This window comes from Azolla caroliniana, unplaced genomic scaffold (assembly GCF_043228905.1).
Source record: "Azolla caroliniana isolate FFs.n. ecotype wild unplaced genomic scaffold, voAzoCaro1.0.p SCAF_460, whole genome shotgun sequence".
NCBI classification, from domain to species: Eukaryota; Viridiplantae; Streptophyta; class Polypodiopsida; order Salviniales; family Salviniaceae; genus Azolla; species Azolla caroliniana.
In genome coordinates this window covers 1-16,872 of record NW_028230895.1, presented here as the reverse complement: position 1 = coordinate 16,872, position 16,872 = coordinate 1, and the positions used below count along the sequence as shown (strand labels likewise).

The 16,872-nt window shown below is 39.0% G+C and overlaps 2 protein-coding genes across 2 annotated transcripts; one reads left to right on the top strand and one right to left on the bottom strand.

Moving 5' to 3' along the window:
- Nucleotides 1–3,969: 3,969 nt before the first annotated feature.
- On the bottom strand, nt 3,970–10,478 carry LOC147848209 (metal tolerance protein C4-like). The gene is made up of 14 exons (XM_087338595.1): nt 10,135–10,478; nt 9,829–9,939; nt 8,870–8,936; nt 8,400–8,532; nt 8,140–8,195; nt 7,867–7,981; nt 7,724–7,781; nt 7,521–7,639; nt 7,057–7,176; nt 5,930–6,031; nt 5,772–5,844; nt 4,764–4,831; nt 4,588–4,648; nt 3,970–4,491 (listed from the first exon to the last, which is right to left on the bottom strand). The coding sequence occupies exons 1-14, from the start codon at nt 10,403–10,405 to the stop codon at nt 4,370–4,372; spliced, it is 1,476 nt and encodes a 491-aa protein (XP_087194721.1). The 5' UTR covers nt 10,406–10,478; the 3' UTR covers nt 3,970–4,369.
- A 2,250-nt stretch (nt 10,479–12,728) lies between these two features.
- Nucleotides 12,729–15,760, top strand: LOC147848208 (putative zinc metalloprotease EGY1, chloroplastic). Its single transcript, XM_087338594.1, has 4 exons — nt 12,729–13,174; nt 14,516–14,974; nt 15,044–15,184; nt 15,620–15,760. Exons 1-4 carry the CDS (start codon nt 12,737–12,739, stop codon nt 15,743–15,745), a joined length of 1,164 nt encoding a protein of 387 aa, XP_087194720.1. The 5' UTR covers nt 12,729–12,736; the 3' UTR covers nt 15,746–15,760.
- Nucleotides 15,761–16,872: the final 1,112 nt, after the last annotated feature.

The window sequence follows — 16,872 nt, the reverse complement described above, 5'->3', positions numbered from 1 at the left end:
CTTTGAATCAGTAGGAGGTTTACTAGTCAAACTCGAAGACAAAGCCATAAAAAAAAGCCAAATTGACAAGAGTCGAAAAAGGCAAAGTCGACAAGATACAAGTCAAAAACAGAGTTGACCCAACCGAGACACCCCAGGCCAAAGGGAAACACAAATTCGAGTCAGCTAAGTCTCTCGATCCCGAAGCAAGGGAGGGTGTGATGACATCGCTGAAATCCTATCACAAGGGCAAGTCCGAAAGGACTCCTGACATAACTGGTTCAACAAATGTCGGTCGGTCGATAGTGACGATCGAAGGATCCGAACGGATCATTACGACAGTCAAGAGATCTAGACGAAATCGAAGGCCAACAAAGTTCTATCAACCGGGTCTCGACTACATCAACTACACGGATGCATGTGAACCAAGCACATACGAAGAAGCTTTAGCCGCATCGGACGTTGATACCTGGCTACAACCCATGCAATCCAAGATGGACTCGATTTGACAGAATCAAACATGGGAGTTGGTTGAACTACCAGCTAGAAGAAAGTTGTTGTCTTGCAAATGGGTCTTCCGATACAAATATGTATCCGACTCAGAAAATCCCAAATACAAAGCTCGATCGTTGCAAAGGGATTCAAACAAGAACATGGGGTCGACTACGACGAGATATTCTCACCAGTAGTCAAGATGACCACCCTTCAACTCCTACTTCGGTTCGTGGCAACCGAAGACCTAAAGCTTGAGCAATTGGACGTCAAGACGGCTTTCCTACACGGAGACCTAGAAGAGGACATTTACATGTCCCAACCGGCAGGCTTCACGGTGACGAGGGAGGAAGGTCACCTCGTATGTTGATTGAAGAAAAGCCTTTACGACTTAAAACAAGCGTTGAGGATGTGGTACCAGAAGTTTGACTCCTACATCCGGCAACTCGGATACAACTGGTCTGACTCCGACCCATGTATACACTAGGCAACTAGCCGACGAGTTGCGGATCTATCTGGTCCTATATGTCGACGACATTCTGATTGCAGGAAGTAATCAACCCGAAATAGGAATTTAGCTAAAGCGGAGCCTTCACAACAAGTTCACGATGAAGGAACTTGGACAAGCCCAACACATACTGGGCATGAGGATCGAGTGAAATTGGATGACGAAAACTCTGACTCTCCCAATCTGAGTACATCCGCAAAGTGTTGAAGCGCTTCAACATGGAGAACTCAAAGCCAACACCAACACTATTTTCGACATCGATCTGACTATCGGACAAAGACTCTTCTTCGACGAATAAGGAGAAAGAGCTTACTGGAAAGATACCCTACGCAACAACATTAGGAAGTATCATGTCTTGTAGAATGAATGCACTGAAGCAAATGAGGACCTGTTACTGAATGTGCACAACAAACAACAAAAGATATGATTATCGAACAGAGACTCTCCTTCGACGGATAAGGAGAAAGAGCTTAATGGAAAGATACCCTATGCATCAGTAGTAGGAAGTGTACCCTACGCATCATGTACGCGATGGTGGTGACTCGACCCAATCTTACATACGTCGTAGGGGTCGTCAACCGGTACATGTCAAACCCAGGACAGAAGCATTGGGAGGCTTTCAAGCACATCTTCAAGTATCTAAGAGGGACCAAAGATGCATCGCTGACTTTCGGATTGGCAATTCTGACCGAAGTCGAAAGCTACACAGACTCTAACTACGTCGGGAATTCGGATAATCAGAAGTCGACATCAGGCTACATCTTCACCTATGGTGGCGGTGCTATATCATGGAGGTCGAAGCTGCAAGAGTGCATGACCCTGTCAACCACAGAGGTTGAGTACATAGCAACGTCGGAGGTAACGAAGGAAGCGATCTGGTTGCAGTAACTAATTGCTGATTTTTCGACTAAAAACTGAATCGATGAATAAGCACCAACCATCTATTGCGACTAACAGAGTGCAATACATCATCACATCCCAGAGCTGATAACCGAAAAGACACACGAAGTTCGAAAGATCGACATTGAGGTGAACATCGCCAATTGCCTGATGAAGCCACTCCCATATCAACGCTTCGGAACACTGAGGACAACAATGGGACTACGACAAGTGACCGAGCAAAAGAAAGCCGAACGAGAAGCAAAAGGGAAGTTGAAACCGACCCGAACAGACTCACAAGAAGAGCGAAATTGACACGTTTGGAAACACAAGGGGTTGAAGAAATAGCCCTGAGCAAAGATACTAATTGGAAAGGAAATGATTGAGAAGCGAACGAACTCGGATATAGATGAAGGATCCAGCAAGGAGCACAAGAGCAGAAATAAGCGAGCTACGAACAATCAACACAAGGCCGAAGTCGAGAATCGAACACAAGCCGACTTTGATATTCAAAGCAATTCGAATGAAAAACGATTCGAACAAGTTGATTCGACCGACTCGAACCAACCTAACCTTAAGGCTAGATGAACAAGGCTAAACATTGACTTCACCTTTACCAACTCCGCTTTGTGCTGACTGACTTGTAATATAAATTTAGATTAATTTTGTAATCTAGGTTTACGAGGGAGATAACCCCAACCACTTGTACATGTAGAAAAGAATAGTCCTTTTACGGGGGAGTTTGTTGGGATAAAAGGCCGACTCCTTCCACTTTGTATCCTAGTGTGAACACGTCCATAGAGTTAGGGCTTAATATATAAGCAATAACCTAATGTTGTAAGGTGAGTCTTTTGATCATTCTTGTACATTGAGTCTCTGAGAGAGAGAGAGAGAGAGAGAGAGAGAGAGAGAGAGAGAGAGAGAGCAAAAATAACGAAAGCTTCCATTTGAGCTCGAACTGTGTCTATGCTTCAATCATATCTTCTGTCATACTCTCTGTGTTGTTTGATGTGCACATTCACCGATGGGTCCTCACTTGCTTCCACGCATTCATTCCACATCTACATCCATCTGGGCAATCTCTCTCTCTCTCTCTCTCTCTCTCTCTCTCTCTCTCTCTCTCTCTCTCTCTCTCAAACACACACACAAACACACACATACATACACACACACAACCACATAGGGAGAAGTTTCAGCATGTAGTAAATACTTATCACACCATATCAAAATTGGAATATGCTTGAAGTGATGGAGTAAATCAAATGGTGACACAGTACATAAAAGTTGTAAACTATTCCAAGAGTACACCTTTTAATTTGTGAATCTAATTCATTATCCTCATTCAATTAATGGAAATAGATGCATTTTTAGTACCCCAACAACTTATGAAATTGAAAACAATATAGTGATACCCACCAATCATAGCAGATCTCTATATCAATCTATCTATTTCATATCCTTGTACATCCAAGGTACACATTTCCCAACATCTACAAGCATACTGGATTTGGTTTTCAACCTTTGGTACAAGGATGCATGACCTCAACAATCTATTAGCAAAAGTCAAGCTACAAGCAACACAAATGATGCAATTTGTTCAATTGCTCTAGCACAACATGCTAAAGACTATGTACTCACAAATCTAATCTTTATGAGAAACAAGGAAGATTTCTTGAATTTGTCTCTATGGATCATTCTGCCCTCACATTCATAAAGTTCACACCATTTAACAAAAAGTCTTGATCCCTACAGGTCATATTTTGCCTATCAAGGGTTATAATTTTCTCATGCTCTATCCTTTGTGTTTGATTTCACCCTCTCTACATCCTTTTGTCTTCTTGAGACAATTGCCTTCAACACTAGTTGTTGTCTATCCACAAATAGATTGGTCAATTCCTCGTTGGGCTTGCACTCCATTATATTGCCTTTACAACATCTGATTGCTTCATTAATAGTGTCACTAGTGCTTGGTGCAAACCCCACCACAAATAATAGGCAATATAAAAACTGGATTGAGAGGAATATATCTATTCTAAGACATCCATTCCTATACTTTAGTTTGGACATATTCTAGAATGTTCGCATGCTTCTAAGTACTAAGTGCCTCAATATTTCACTAGTTCTATATAAGATTGAATGCATTAAAGAAATTATATTACACACCGTACCAATTGTTCTACCTTGGTATTGAACACATATACTACTGTTGTGTAATACGTATTTGTGAGTGACATACCATTCACCTCACCACAGCTTTTGTTAGAAATGATAATTCTTCAGGCATGGGCTGTGTGCTTATGAGGACAAGGGATACTTCTTTGCCAATGCTGCTGCATCTACAGAACCATTTTTGGTTCCAAAATTTAACGTTACAGAATCTAATTATGTTAACCAGCATCCTCCCAAAGTTGGGAACGGATATATTATAGAAGTCCACATATGCGATGATCAATCAGGACATCTCATTCGCAAGGCTATGATAAAACCCCAAGTTAACTTCAGCAAGACACATCATAGAGGACCATTGGGATTGTGAGTTTCAATATCAACATGGCGAATTCCTGGAACAAGTCTTTGAATCTCTTTTTCTAGTCTGTCTACTTCGCTACCAAGGGCTAAGACCACCTCCTCCCCTGAGAGATTTCCATGTGCACATCATACCAACAAGGAAGAGTTAGATCATTATTATCTCACATTTTATAGTAATGTAAATAAAGGAGACACTTTACCATAGAGAGACATGACATTGTCCAAAGCACGGTCATCTGGATCATTTACTGCAGCTTTGAACTGTTACAGGAATCCAAACATTGAATAGCGAAAAAGTTTACAACTTAAGAAAAATAAGCTCTAAACCGCTTCATCTTTTTTGATATATAGTGCTGCATAATAAATAACTACAAACCTGATCGGACCATGCCTCTCGATCAATCTTTTTGAGGTAATTCTGAACAATTACAACTCCATTGAAGTCTGCCAACACAAAGTTATAGATATAAAATGATCCCAATCAAAGGACATGTGCAAATCAGGATGTGAATCCCTATCCTAAAAGTAGTATTGTTAAGATCTGTTCCACCTAGTGGAAATAAATCTTGAAAAAATAAGTATTCCTAACCACGTAATATTAGAAAAAAGTATACATTGGATCCATTCAATACATGAAAACAAGCATGAGGCATAAGTCCACATAAAATACTACTATCTCTTTTTTTTTAGTATTACAACGTTAAATAGACAAGCAAGCACATGCAGCTTCCAAAAAATATCCATGCAGAAACAATGCCATGGAGGATTGCATACGCAATCTGCATGGGTATATGCAACTCACTTGGAGTCTCATTGCAGGACTCCTCTGGCATTTGAAGTTGGATCTCAGTCAATCTACGTAACTTTCTGAAGATATGTATAGGTGACGGTGTTATCCATGGTTACCAGTACCACAAGAAAAGGTCGATTTACAGGATGGCCTTTAAGCAAATAATACAAATGTTCTCATTCCCAGACTGCATTCTCTGCAGTTGAACTCAAGAGAAAAAGGCAACACAACATTAAGTGTCAAAGTGATAGGATTCCAGCACATTGACACCTTTTAACACACTTGTTGACAGCATCATTGAGACCATTAGCTCAGAATGTCAACTACAGTTACAGCTATTAATCTATGGCATTTGCACCATTCTACCAAAATTTCCTCCAGGATATATCCATGATGTCCTACATACCAAAAGTAACTCTTTCCAAGTTCAGCATCATCACCACCTTGTATCACTCTATGACAAAGATCTTAACAAGCAGCAGTTTCATTGGTTGAATTCATACATTCAATAGAATCTTCTCAGTCCACATTAGAAACCTCTGGAAACACCAACTGCTGCAACCATACTGAAATAAGAGCTGTATTAATGCTTACCTATTTCTGCTTTAAATCTGTAGGATCTTGGTCCAATGACCTCACTTTTGCAGTCATAGACAGCATCCACAGCCTAGGAAAACATGACCAAGATCAATGGTGTCATGTTTTGGCAAAAGTACATATGAAACGTCGCCTTCCAATAATATAGAAGTTACCGGATCAACAGAAAGAAAATCAAGCACACGTTTCATATCTTGTTGATCCATTGCCCTCCCTAGTAATGCATGCCGGTTTCGTTGGATCAGAAACACAGCAACCTATAGCAAACAAAAGATGGATAACCATGAGAAGGTCAATGTTTCAGCATCACCAAATATTTGGTATGTTTACATCAACTTCACATTCAAACTGTCTCAAAAACTGAACAGAATGATATTCATCACTATTGACATTATACATCTTTCTTAACTTTATTAAGCTAAATCTTCTAATGCTTCAGGAAATCCCATTGCCGTAATTAACATTCCACATCATGCATAAATATTCACATTGCAGCTCTATCCCATGTTATGAAAACTTTCATCACATAAGAAAGTTCATCTAGAACAAATATAACAAAGATGCATGCACAGGCAAGGATAGAAAGTTCATTAAAGAGACCGTTGGAGGCCTGTTGACAATATTAGCATGTTATGAAAACTTTCATCACATATGTTCATCACTTATATTCTCCAAAAATATGTATGCCCATGTTATGAAGACTTTCATCACATAAGATAGTCCATCTAGAACAAATATAATGAAGATGTATGCACATGCAATGATAGAAAGTACAGACCACTGGAGGCCTGGTGACAATATTAGCATCACTTGCTATCTCATCTGCAGATTGTATTGTCCATGCTTTTGATGTTCTCAGCCCTAAGTGATCATGCTGTCAAGCTTTGATGCAGTTTAATCATCAAGAATTATAGTGTCTTCTGACTGTTTGTGTCTTGTTTATTTATGTTTAGACGGGGGTGGGGACAAGAGTATGGCATTTTGCATTACTTGAGACACAGACTACCTATATTTCATTACATGTGCTTGGTTTCTTGGTTGACTGCTTGTCAAAACAAACTGACAGGAGAGCACTTTGCATAAGCACTTTCCTTGAGTGTTTAGCATTCTTTCACATACCCTGATTTAATCCTGCAATACTGGAATTTAAGACCCTTCCCAATTATCCCAACTTGTCTAATAATATGCGCACATTTTCTATGCTCTCCTTTCCCAATGATTTCTGACTTGTCTAGCAAATTCAAGCATTCTTGATGTGATCAAGACAGACATAAATACTTACCATTCCCAGCAGGCTGCCCACAAACATTGAGCCAATTGGATCATAAATTGGATTTCCTGTAATAGAAACTGCAATAAGAGAGATCCCAGCAATCACCAGGCCAGTCACTGCCGCCCCATCCTTCATGTGACAGGTAGTGACGTTACTCTAAATGTGCAGATGGGTGGGGTATTTTTGTAAAACACTTTAGGGAAAAACTCCAAAATAATCCTGAATTTTTCTTTACCATCCCAAATCCCCTTGATCAACCCTTGAAAGAGTGATTATATCTGCTCTTTGAGCACTGACATTATAAATTTATACCTCTTCTGGTGATTGGCTGAGCCTGTTTGGTGAAATAACCAAAACTTGGGGCATTTGTGGAAATAAAAGAAAAACCAGGGTATTTCAGAGGTTTTACCATAGAAACTTATTCATAGCTCCATAGAAATTACGGCCAAGTATCTCCACTTTCCCCCTCCTACCTCCATCATAACAGCAACAGCAGTTGGATCATGACCACGCCAGCAGTAATCCCACATGGTCATACCTTCCGCAGCTGCACCTTTACGCACAGCATTTAGGGCAACAAGTAAAGAAACACCTGAAATCGTGCAATAATGAGCATCAATGGTCAAACACAATGTACAAATTTTTAACTTGATTTTCCATAAAAAAATATGTCTACCTTCCATTATCATGGAACCAGCAAGAACCATAGCTGCGATAGATACATTATCTGGAGCCTGCCAAAGCAATATATTACAGAAACCATATGGGAACACGTTAAAGCTAAAATTCGTCATCAAAAACCTAGAACAGAATCAAAACCTCTGCTTTCCATAGGTTTGAAACTCCATCAACAATTGTTGCCCCAGAACCTAAACAAAATATACCAACAGCTGATATAAGTGACCAAACAAACCTCTCCTTTGAATAGCCATACCTGAAAAGAAGCAGCCAATTCAGCAGAAGTTCTTTTCAGACAAACAATTTTCACAAATCATAATACCTTATTACAAAACGCCATAGGAATAAAAATGTAACATATAGCATTTCCTACTTTTATAATTATAAATGTTTTAAAACAGACTATTTACACACGGATGCAAATCATCAGGTGCTCTCCTGGAACTGATAAGACCATATGCCAGTAAGGCCTGCATGGCGAAATCAAATTGTGAACTTGAATTCATTCTGAATAGGTTAGTTATGTAAGATGTAAAATGATTGCCTAGTTTCTATTTATTAACTTGTCATAAGTACTTCAACAAATATCGAAATTTTATGACATTTTATGAAATTTTAAACAAATTCTAGTGTGTCATTTTATATTTCTGAGACCTCTTGTGCAGTTTGCTTACCTGATTGGCAAGATCAGCTAGAGAGTGGACAGCTTCCGCAAGCATTACATGGCTTGTGGTCATTACCCACACACCACACTTCAAGGAGAAGACAACAAAGTTGCAACACAGTGCAATAATGACAGCTTTTTGACTGGATAACAACATTTTTACATCAGACAAAATCAAATGAAGCTTCAAATATATATAATTAAAACAACAGGTTAAATTATACTGTTCTGCCTATAATGCACTAAATTAAAAGCATGGTATGTGTGCTGCTATTGCCACAACTTCAACTCGATCAGAATGTATCATGATTCAAGTTATAGGGAAGTAAAATAACATTCATCGACAAGCAACAGCAAGATAAATCAAATAATGGCTTATCACAATTACTGGTGTGCAAATTCAAGATAGTGATAATTGGTGGAATATATTACAACTATGTAGAGGGGAACGAAATCTCTGACATTCTGATTGCAAACTACCTGTGGTCTTGTATTTCAGGAGCAGTAAAATTATCTTGACCTCCATTTATAGCATCTGAACTGTAGGCTACAAAAGATCAAACCTCCAGGAATTAGACAGTCTAATATTAGGAATGCATGCAAGAATAATAGCAAAGAAACCAGGAAAGATGGTTAAGAAACCGTGCAGATGATTGCTTTATGGGCCTGACAGAAGATAAATCTATTGTTTTTATTGCTTGAGCCAACCATTTTGAGAACATCAACCAAACCCATTCGGACAATAATCAAAGAAAGGTGACTTGCCATGGAGCTAAAAGTCGTGTCAATAACGAACTGCATGTATGAAGTTCTCCTTTGGGCACACAAAGAACAGATAGCATATCATTTAAAAGCACTCTCTAACCTATTGACTATTTTATTTTCATAAAACTGGAATTGAAACAGCTTGGTAAATATCAACATGCCAATCCTATTACGTAAAGTTATCGATGATGCATAAAATACTGAACTCAAATATGACAGATGTTTGGCCTCCACTTTTATGATACATATTGGCAGATATCTTGTTAACGTGATTTAATGAAAGTTCCAACTTTCTTCATCATTCACAATGACATGAACGTTTATACTTACAGCTTTGAAATTTAATTAGAATAGTCAAATAATGAACCTTTTTCTGATCTCTTCCATTGAACTCAACTTTTAATGAAAAATTGACAGAAAAGCGCAAGGCACACCCTCAAAACTAGAAGATGGGCCCTGCTGATGGTCCAGTTCATTAGGTTTGATGAAATGGCTTCTGGATTCAAGTAGAATCAGTTACTATTGTCAAACAAGCAGCTTATGGGACAAATAATCAATGATCACTAGCCTGAAATGGCTTTCACTTTCAGGATTCTGTTCTAAGCATCATTAAAAGAAGAAGTAGAGAAGAAAATTAAAACAAATCCTTTTAGTTATTTGGGAAAGCCAAGTACCTCTGCTATGAGAGAAGACGTCTCCTGCTGTAACTGCTGAGCTTTTTGGCAAGAAATTAAATTTCTGCGACCTGAAATGGCCATTAACCTTCTCTACAATTTGGACTCTACCTGTTTATATATTGACAAAGAGAAACAGAAAAGAAAAAGCTATCTAACTGAGAGATAATTATGATCACTGAGAATATTAGCATACTACGTATGTATGTAATGAGAAAGATGGGATCATTATATCCATTGATAACCTTCATTATAGCAATTGATAACCTTCATTATGTCCATTGGTAACCTTCAGTATATCCTCACCTTGTGATCTCTTATGGTCTATGAACTGCTCTGAAGAAGGAGATGAAAAAGCATCGTCTGTAAACAATGTTGGTCCGGGTTCTTGTTGAGAATGTGCGAAATTCTGAGAATTACAGAACTTAAGCTTTGTGGAGAAGAAAGCCTTGTGAAGTGAAAATGAACCACATTCTAATGTCAAGATGTCCACAGGGAAACGGGAAGAAGAAGATGAAGAAGAAATCTCTCTGAGTATTGAGGGAGAAGATCGACGAAGCATGCTTCTCACTCGCATCACAGCAACAACAATTGCAGCGTCGGAGGCGATTGCTCCTTCTAACTGAATTGTGGCAGTTACAGGAAACAAGAACGCTCAATTGTGCTGCTAATGTCGAAGAAGAAGAAAGAAAGAAAGGAAAGAAAAGAAAGGAAAAAGAAAAAGAGGAGGAAGGAGAGAGAGAGAGAGAGAGAGAGAGAGAGAGAGAGAGAGAGGAAGACGTCAGAACATCATTTTCTTCTGTCTGTCTTCTCTGGCTCGCTCGCTCACAGATACACAGACGTATACACAGACGATCAGGGTCCTCCTGTTGGGAGTTGTGGATTGGTCTGCCATAGCTATAACTCACTCACTCACTCACTCTCGCAAGGGGAGCTATGGCTCTCCTATCTGTCTGTCTGTCTGTCTGTTTATGTGTGGGCTTAATCCTTGGACCATATAGGAAGTAGGATATTTTGGTGGTACTATACATACATACTGATACATACATACTAATACATACATACTGATACATACATACATACATACATACATACATATGTACGTATGTACATACTTTGGTCTTCCCAAGTGTCCCCCTAGCAAACATGAACCACATATATTGGGCCGGGGCCGGGGTCTCGATTAGAGCCAAGAAATTGATGTTTATGGAAACCTAATAGAAATCCGGAAAATCCATGATGGCGAGCGGGACCATTTTATAATCAGAAGAACTAACCACCCAATCCCATCATTAATCACAATGCTAGATTCTCTCTCTCCCTCTCCCTCTCTCTCTCTCTTTCGATCGTCCGTGGTCATTTTTATTACCTGTTGCTCCTTCTGAAGATAATATCAATCAATGTTAATGTTGCTCGAACATGAGATATCTGCTAGGGGTGTTAATCGCAATGCTCGATCCTCTCTCTCTCTCTCGCTCTCTATAGCTCTATTTCAATCATCCATGGTCATTTTATTACCTATTGCTCCTTCTGAAGATAATATCAATGTATCTAATTGGAATATGCTGAAATTTGTCCATGGTTTCCACTCCTTTTTTCATTGCACTCTAACTATTAATGCCATTATTGTAAACAATTTGTAGCAATGATCCCAAGCGAGACTTATGAAGCTCTTGTTTATAGTGAACATACCATTTTATTATTTCTTAGGAGTTGGAACCAGGACCTTGTTAAATGCTAGAAACCATAGTCATTATACACCTAGAAGTTTAAAATTTCAATAAGTTAACCAATGGCCTGAACCTACACGCAATACAACATGCAACCATTTCCAATGTCACTTACACGATGTATTAAACCAGAACTCTTCAAATCATGCTTTTAGAAAGTGTCCTCGTTCATGTCTAAACACACATCATGACTCATTAAAACCCACAAGTGTTGACTTAGGAAACCATTAAAATTCCAAGTCATGAAGTTTATGTACATGGTTTAAACTCCAACCACTTATCTATGCTTTTTTGTCCATGCTTCCACTCATGATTTAGGGGATAGGTTTAATGTTTGAGTGACAACAATTTAAAGCATGCCATTTTCAACTCCCATGCTTTACAAAGTCATGTTGTAGGCTAAACCTATTGGGAATAATAATGATATCTGTCATCCTTGAAAAAGGTCTCGTGTGGAAACCAAATCTCCGATGGAGTCGAAAGCCAGATGACGATAGGTTGATTGCATGGTAAAAGCCTGACCGTTTAGACTGTGCAATGAAAAGTTGTCATGCTATCGAATGCTAATTTTGAAGGTCTAGAAGTATATGCAAGGGCTCTTATCCCACAAGAGGGGAGGGCCCCGGAGGCCAAGCACTCGCGACACATGTGCATACCAAGTCTTCTCTAACAAGTGGAACACTCTTACCTCTATTGAACATCTTCCCCCACCCCCGGTTGTAACAATGTATCATGAGGTCAATACCGTGCCGACGGGGAATGATTGAACCGAAGGAACCCATGGAATAATGGAAAATCTTAAACTACGGACAAATGAAGCCAGGCAACAGGCAGATGCCTTCAACTTAACTCAGAAGTTATGATAATAATAATAATATACTCACTATTTATGTTAATAATAAACAGTATTATGTACTCAGCAGACACTAGTAATGATAAACAATAACGAGATAATAAAGAGGAGGAGTGTTTTTAGAGAAGAAGAAGAAGAAGAAGAGTCTGAATGAATTGAATTGTAAACAAAAAAACAATGAAATCCATCCATCATCGTTCTCCAAATGAACGACGGAGATAATAAACAAACAAACAAATAGCTCAGCTTGAGCTCCGCCCTTGCGATAAGCTTCTCTGTCTCTGTGTCTCTGTGTCTGTGTGTGTGTGTCTCTCTCTCTCTGTGTATGCCTAGGCCGCCCGATGCCATGGCCTCTCTGTCTTCCCCTCCTCCTTCGGCTTTCCTCACCATCCCACCCCCCCAGCAGCAATCCTCTTCCCCCCTCCCCAAACCTGCTGAACTGGAGATAGCTGCAAGAAGCAGCAGGAGGAGACATGCCGCAAGAGGACATGGAAGAGCGAGAGCCGCCATGGGAGGAGGAGGAGGAGGATCCCTTTGTTGTTTCTCCTACAAATCTCATCCACTCCAGCCCTTCTTCAGAGGAAATATGCAGTACTGTGGAAGTGTGGTTTCATCCAGAAACCTGCGCGGAAGAAGGTTTAGGTGTTATGTCTCTGGACCATCAGGTGGTGATCGTGACGAAGAAGAAGACGAGAATGATAGAAAGACGACCACAGTCGCGACCAATGAACCAGAGCCTACATCCCCGTCACAGCCCAATGAGGTATGGTACGACTCTTTATGTATCCTTCTCCTCGAAGATTGTGCTGGGTTATATGACCGAATTGTGTCTCATAGAAACAAGTGCCTTCATTTTTCTATTGAATAGATTGACCAGTGAAAATTTGTGTTCTTTTTAAAACCAAGACTAATTAAAATGCTCTCAAAACCTCTGATGAATAGAGTTGATTCTGAAAGTTTACTTTCTTTTACTTTAGAATGACCAAAATGGCCTCAAAAACCTTTGAATACATCATCAGAAGAAAAGCTTCATTTACGTAGTGAATGGACTTGATGCCGAAAATTGGCAAAAACAATAATATACTTCAAAGCGAGACATAAAATGTCCTATGCTGTATGAAGAGCATCCAGCGAAGCATAAGGAATCCGGAAATTTGGACCTTGAACATATATTACAAAAAACTTCAGGCATATTATTAAACAGCCACCAATCTTTCCAGGGAATTAAATAGCATGATAAACATCATAGAAATTTTGTAATAGGAAAGGAGGTGGACAAGAATATCCTGCAAATCTAATACTAACTTTGTGCAATTTTCTTGTGATGAGGAATAAAGTTGGGCATTTGAATGCATCATGTTATAGGACCTTCTATTTTGCATCCAGGAAGGTTGATCATTGTGGATTATTGATGTCATATCATGAATAGTGCACTTTTTTTTTCATTCCTTTCTAAAACTCAGCTTTGAGGAATGTTTATTTTGTCACGGGAGACACTTGTTAAAGTCTCCCTTGTTAAAACCGATTACATCCTCTGAGATCACTGGGTTCCATGCAGATCAACGCTCTAATGTCAATTCTATTTTTGGAGTTCCATCCTAGATTGGCTGGATACGAGAAAGATACTGTCTACCATATCAAAATGAGGATATGTTGAGATTCCTTATCAAACCCTAGAACTATTGCATTGCTTATGTTTTGCAAATTGTTCAATGTTGGATTTTGTAAGATATTCTATAAGGCTCCTATATTTGATGAATTCATTGATGCCTAATGTCTCAAAATATTTATCAAAACGTTCTTTGCATGCTTATGATAACATCTACAATTGAGACCCAGGTATTCCGAAAAGTATTCTGGAATATGTTAGTTTCTGAATATCCTCAACTATTCTATTAGAGAAATTGAGACAATAGGTATAGCCAATATGTTGTAACTGCAAGATTAGATGCTTTGAATTTATGGTTACATATTACCATGTATTTGGATGTTTCAGGAATCTACCGATAGTGCCAACGCATGTCTTAATATTTTCGCTGTGAGATATAGACTGAGAAATAATGACTTACTCCTCTTTTCCCAACGTGGAACTCTTGTTGTTCAGACAGGTCATAAACCAGTTCCAGAATCTATCACGCTGCAGATGGACGCCTTTAAACTTTTGGATCTGCTTGGTCCAGAGAAAGTTGATCCAGATGATGTCAAAATCTTAAGGGAAAAAGTTTTTGGTTACAGTACTTTCTGGGTAACTGGCCAGGAACCTTTTGGGGATCTAGGTGCAGGAGTTCTTTTTATAGGTAATCTAAGAGGCAAAAGGGAGGAAGTATTCACAAAGCTTCAGCGTCAGTTAAGAGAGGTTACAGGATCCAAATATAACCTCTTCATGGTGGAAGAACCAAATTCAGAAGAATTAGATCCACGAGGTGGCCCTCGGGTCAGTTTTGTCCTCTTACGGAAAGAAGTTTCTGAGCCAAAGTCAACAACTTTATGGCAGTTTGTAATTGCTTTTGTACTATTTTTCATTACTGCAGGATCCTGTCTAGAGCTGGGAATTGCATCACAGGTACGAATATTTCAGTACTAGTTCAAACTTGATATTCTTTCTCCCATTAATGATGAATCTGTTCTGCAGCTTTCGAAACTGCCACCGGAGGTAGTCAGATATTTTACAAATCCAGATGCTGTGGAGCCACCAGACTTGAACACATTGGTTCCGTATGTGGAGTCTGCAATGCCCCTAACTTATGGAGTCCTAGGAGTGCAAATTTTCCACGTGGGGCATTCACATAACTTTTCTTAGAAACAGTAGACGAATTTAACTACCACAATCACATCTAATTATTATGCAATTAGGAGTGCTTTAGAGTTTTTTGGAATTCTTGTTTCAATATTCAACCTGTCTATAAGCAGAAGTAGTAATTGCTTGTATTACTCGTTTGTCTATCATATGCATCTTTTTCTTTTTAATCTTCATTATAATCTTCTTTTCCCCCAAGTTCCATTTTTTCTGAAAATATATAGCTCCTCGTTGTGATACTTTATTATTTCTAGTTTTCATACCTCTTATCTCTTTCTCCTGTCTTTCTCTCTTCTTCTTTTTTTCCTTTCTTATTTATTCTCCCGATGGGCCATATGCAATTTGCACTTTTTTACTGCACAGGAATCTAATTCTCACATTTTCTAAGCTCTGTCGGATCACTTCAATCAGGAAGTGGGACATTTTCTTGCTGCTGCTCGAAGGAAAGTAAAACTGGGAATTCCATACTTCATTCCTAACATTACACTTGGCAGCTTTGGAGCCATTACACAGGTACTTTTTGGTATTTATATGTGACAAACTGGTAGCAAGTGGATAATGTTAATGAGCTACACAACTACTAACGTTAATTTGCAATATATGTATATTAATATAGACTCATGCATGCATGCGTGTTCCAGTAAAGAGGTTAGCCAAATTTTTTTTTGAAGCAGTGCGTGCTGATTAGTTAACGGAGGATTCAGATTTTTATTTGCCATCTATTATGGGCCTTGAGCACTAATGCTTATAATAGTCGTTTGGTTTTTCTTAAACATTTGCTCTTAGTCTCTTTCATTCGTAGCATGGTTCTTCTGCCTATCCATACCTCACTCTCCATTATTTTTGAACTTATTAAGCATGAGCATTATTGCTCTGGTACAAAGCACAGTGTTGAAAGCAAAAGTCACGGAAATCTAAACTTACAAACACCAGATACATAGGCTCACTGTCAGAAATCAAGCTGAGTAGCAGAGCCAAGACATGAACAATCTCCGATAAGGGGGATATGACAGTATGAGAGATTGATCAAAGCACCAATTCATCAGATATGTCAACTAGAACAGATTCACTAGGGGTTTCTCCTAGTCATTATCCATATGAGACCAACTTTTGTAACACTTATTATAGCAATCTTCCTTCCTTTAGTGAAGCTCAGTTCACAGTAGATTTAGCCCCTATTATAGCCTATCTTGTTGGAACCTTTCAGAGGTGAGCAGTTTCTGCAGCTGATTGGCGGAAGGCCTCTCAAGGCGTAAATCAGGAAAGCAATATTTCTCTCTGTTGCTGGAATGAATGGCTCACAGGCATAAGGTTTAGTAGATGGCATACTTATCACAAAGCTGGGTGCAGAAACAAGAAAAATGGTTCCAAAGTTTCAAAAGTCTTCTTCTGCCTACCATCTCCTTGGTGTGACTTTAGTGGAAGCTGAACAAGATTTTGGGAAGAAAAGCTGCACAGGAGAAAATGACATGTCAAATTGCAAAAGCAATCCATTAAGAGTACGGCCAGTAATCTTTGACCTCAAATAAGCTAAAACAGAATGTGTATTTTGAGAATAAAACAGAGGTTATCCTTTTGATGAAGGATCAATCATGTCTTGAGTGAGGGGTGATTAACCAATTGCTGCTCACCTATTGATCCTGAAGCAAGTGAAGATACTGATT

Bases quoted from the DNA above. Each gene is read 5' to 3' on its own strand.
- LOC147848209 (XM_087338595.1), bottom strand. From the start codon at position 10,405: ATGCGAGTGAGAAGCATGCTTCGTCGATCTTCTCCCTCAATACTCAGA. The intron at 9,940-10,134 runs GTGAGGATATAC...ATATATAAACAG, and splicing joins AGACCATAAGAGATCACAAG to GTAGAGTCCAAATTGTAGAG. The intron at 4,832-5,771 runs GTAAGCATTAAT...TTGTGTTGGCAG, and splicing joins CAGATTTAAAGCAGAAATAG to ACTTCAATGGAGTTGTAATT.
- LOC147848208 (XM_087338594.1), top strand. From the start codon at position 12,737: ATGCCTAGGCCGCCCGATGCCATGGCCTCTCTGTCTTCCCCTCCTCCT. The intron at 13,175-14,515 runs GTATGGTACGAC...CTTGTTGTTCAG, and splicing joins CCCCGTCACAGCCCAATGAG to ACAGGTCATAAACCAGTTCC. The intron at 14,975-15,043 runs GTACGAATATTT...TCTGTTCTGCAG, and splicing joins AGCTGGGAATTGCATCACAG to CTTTCGAAACTGCCACCGGA.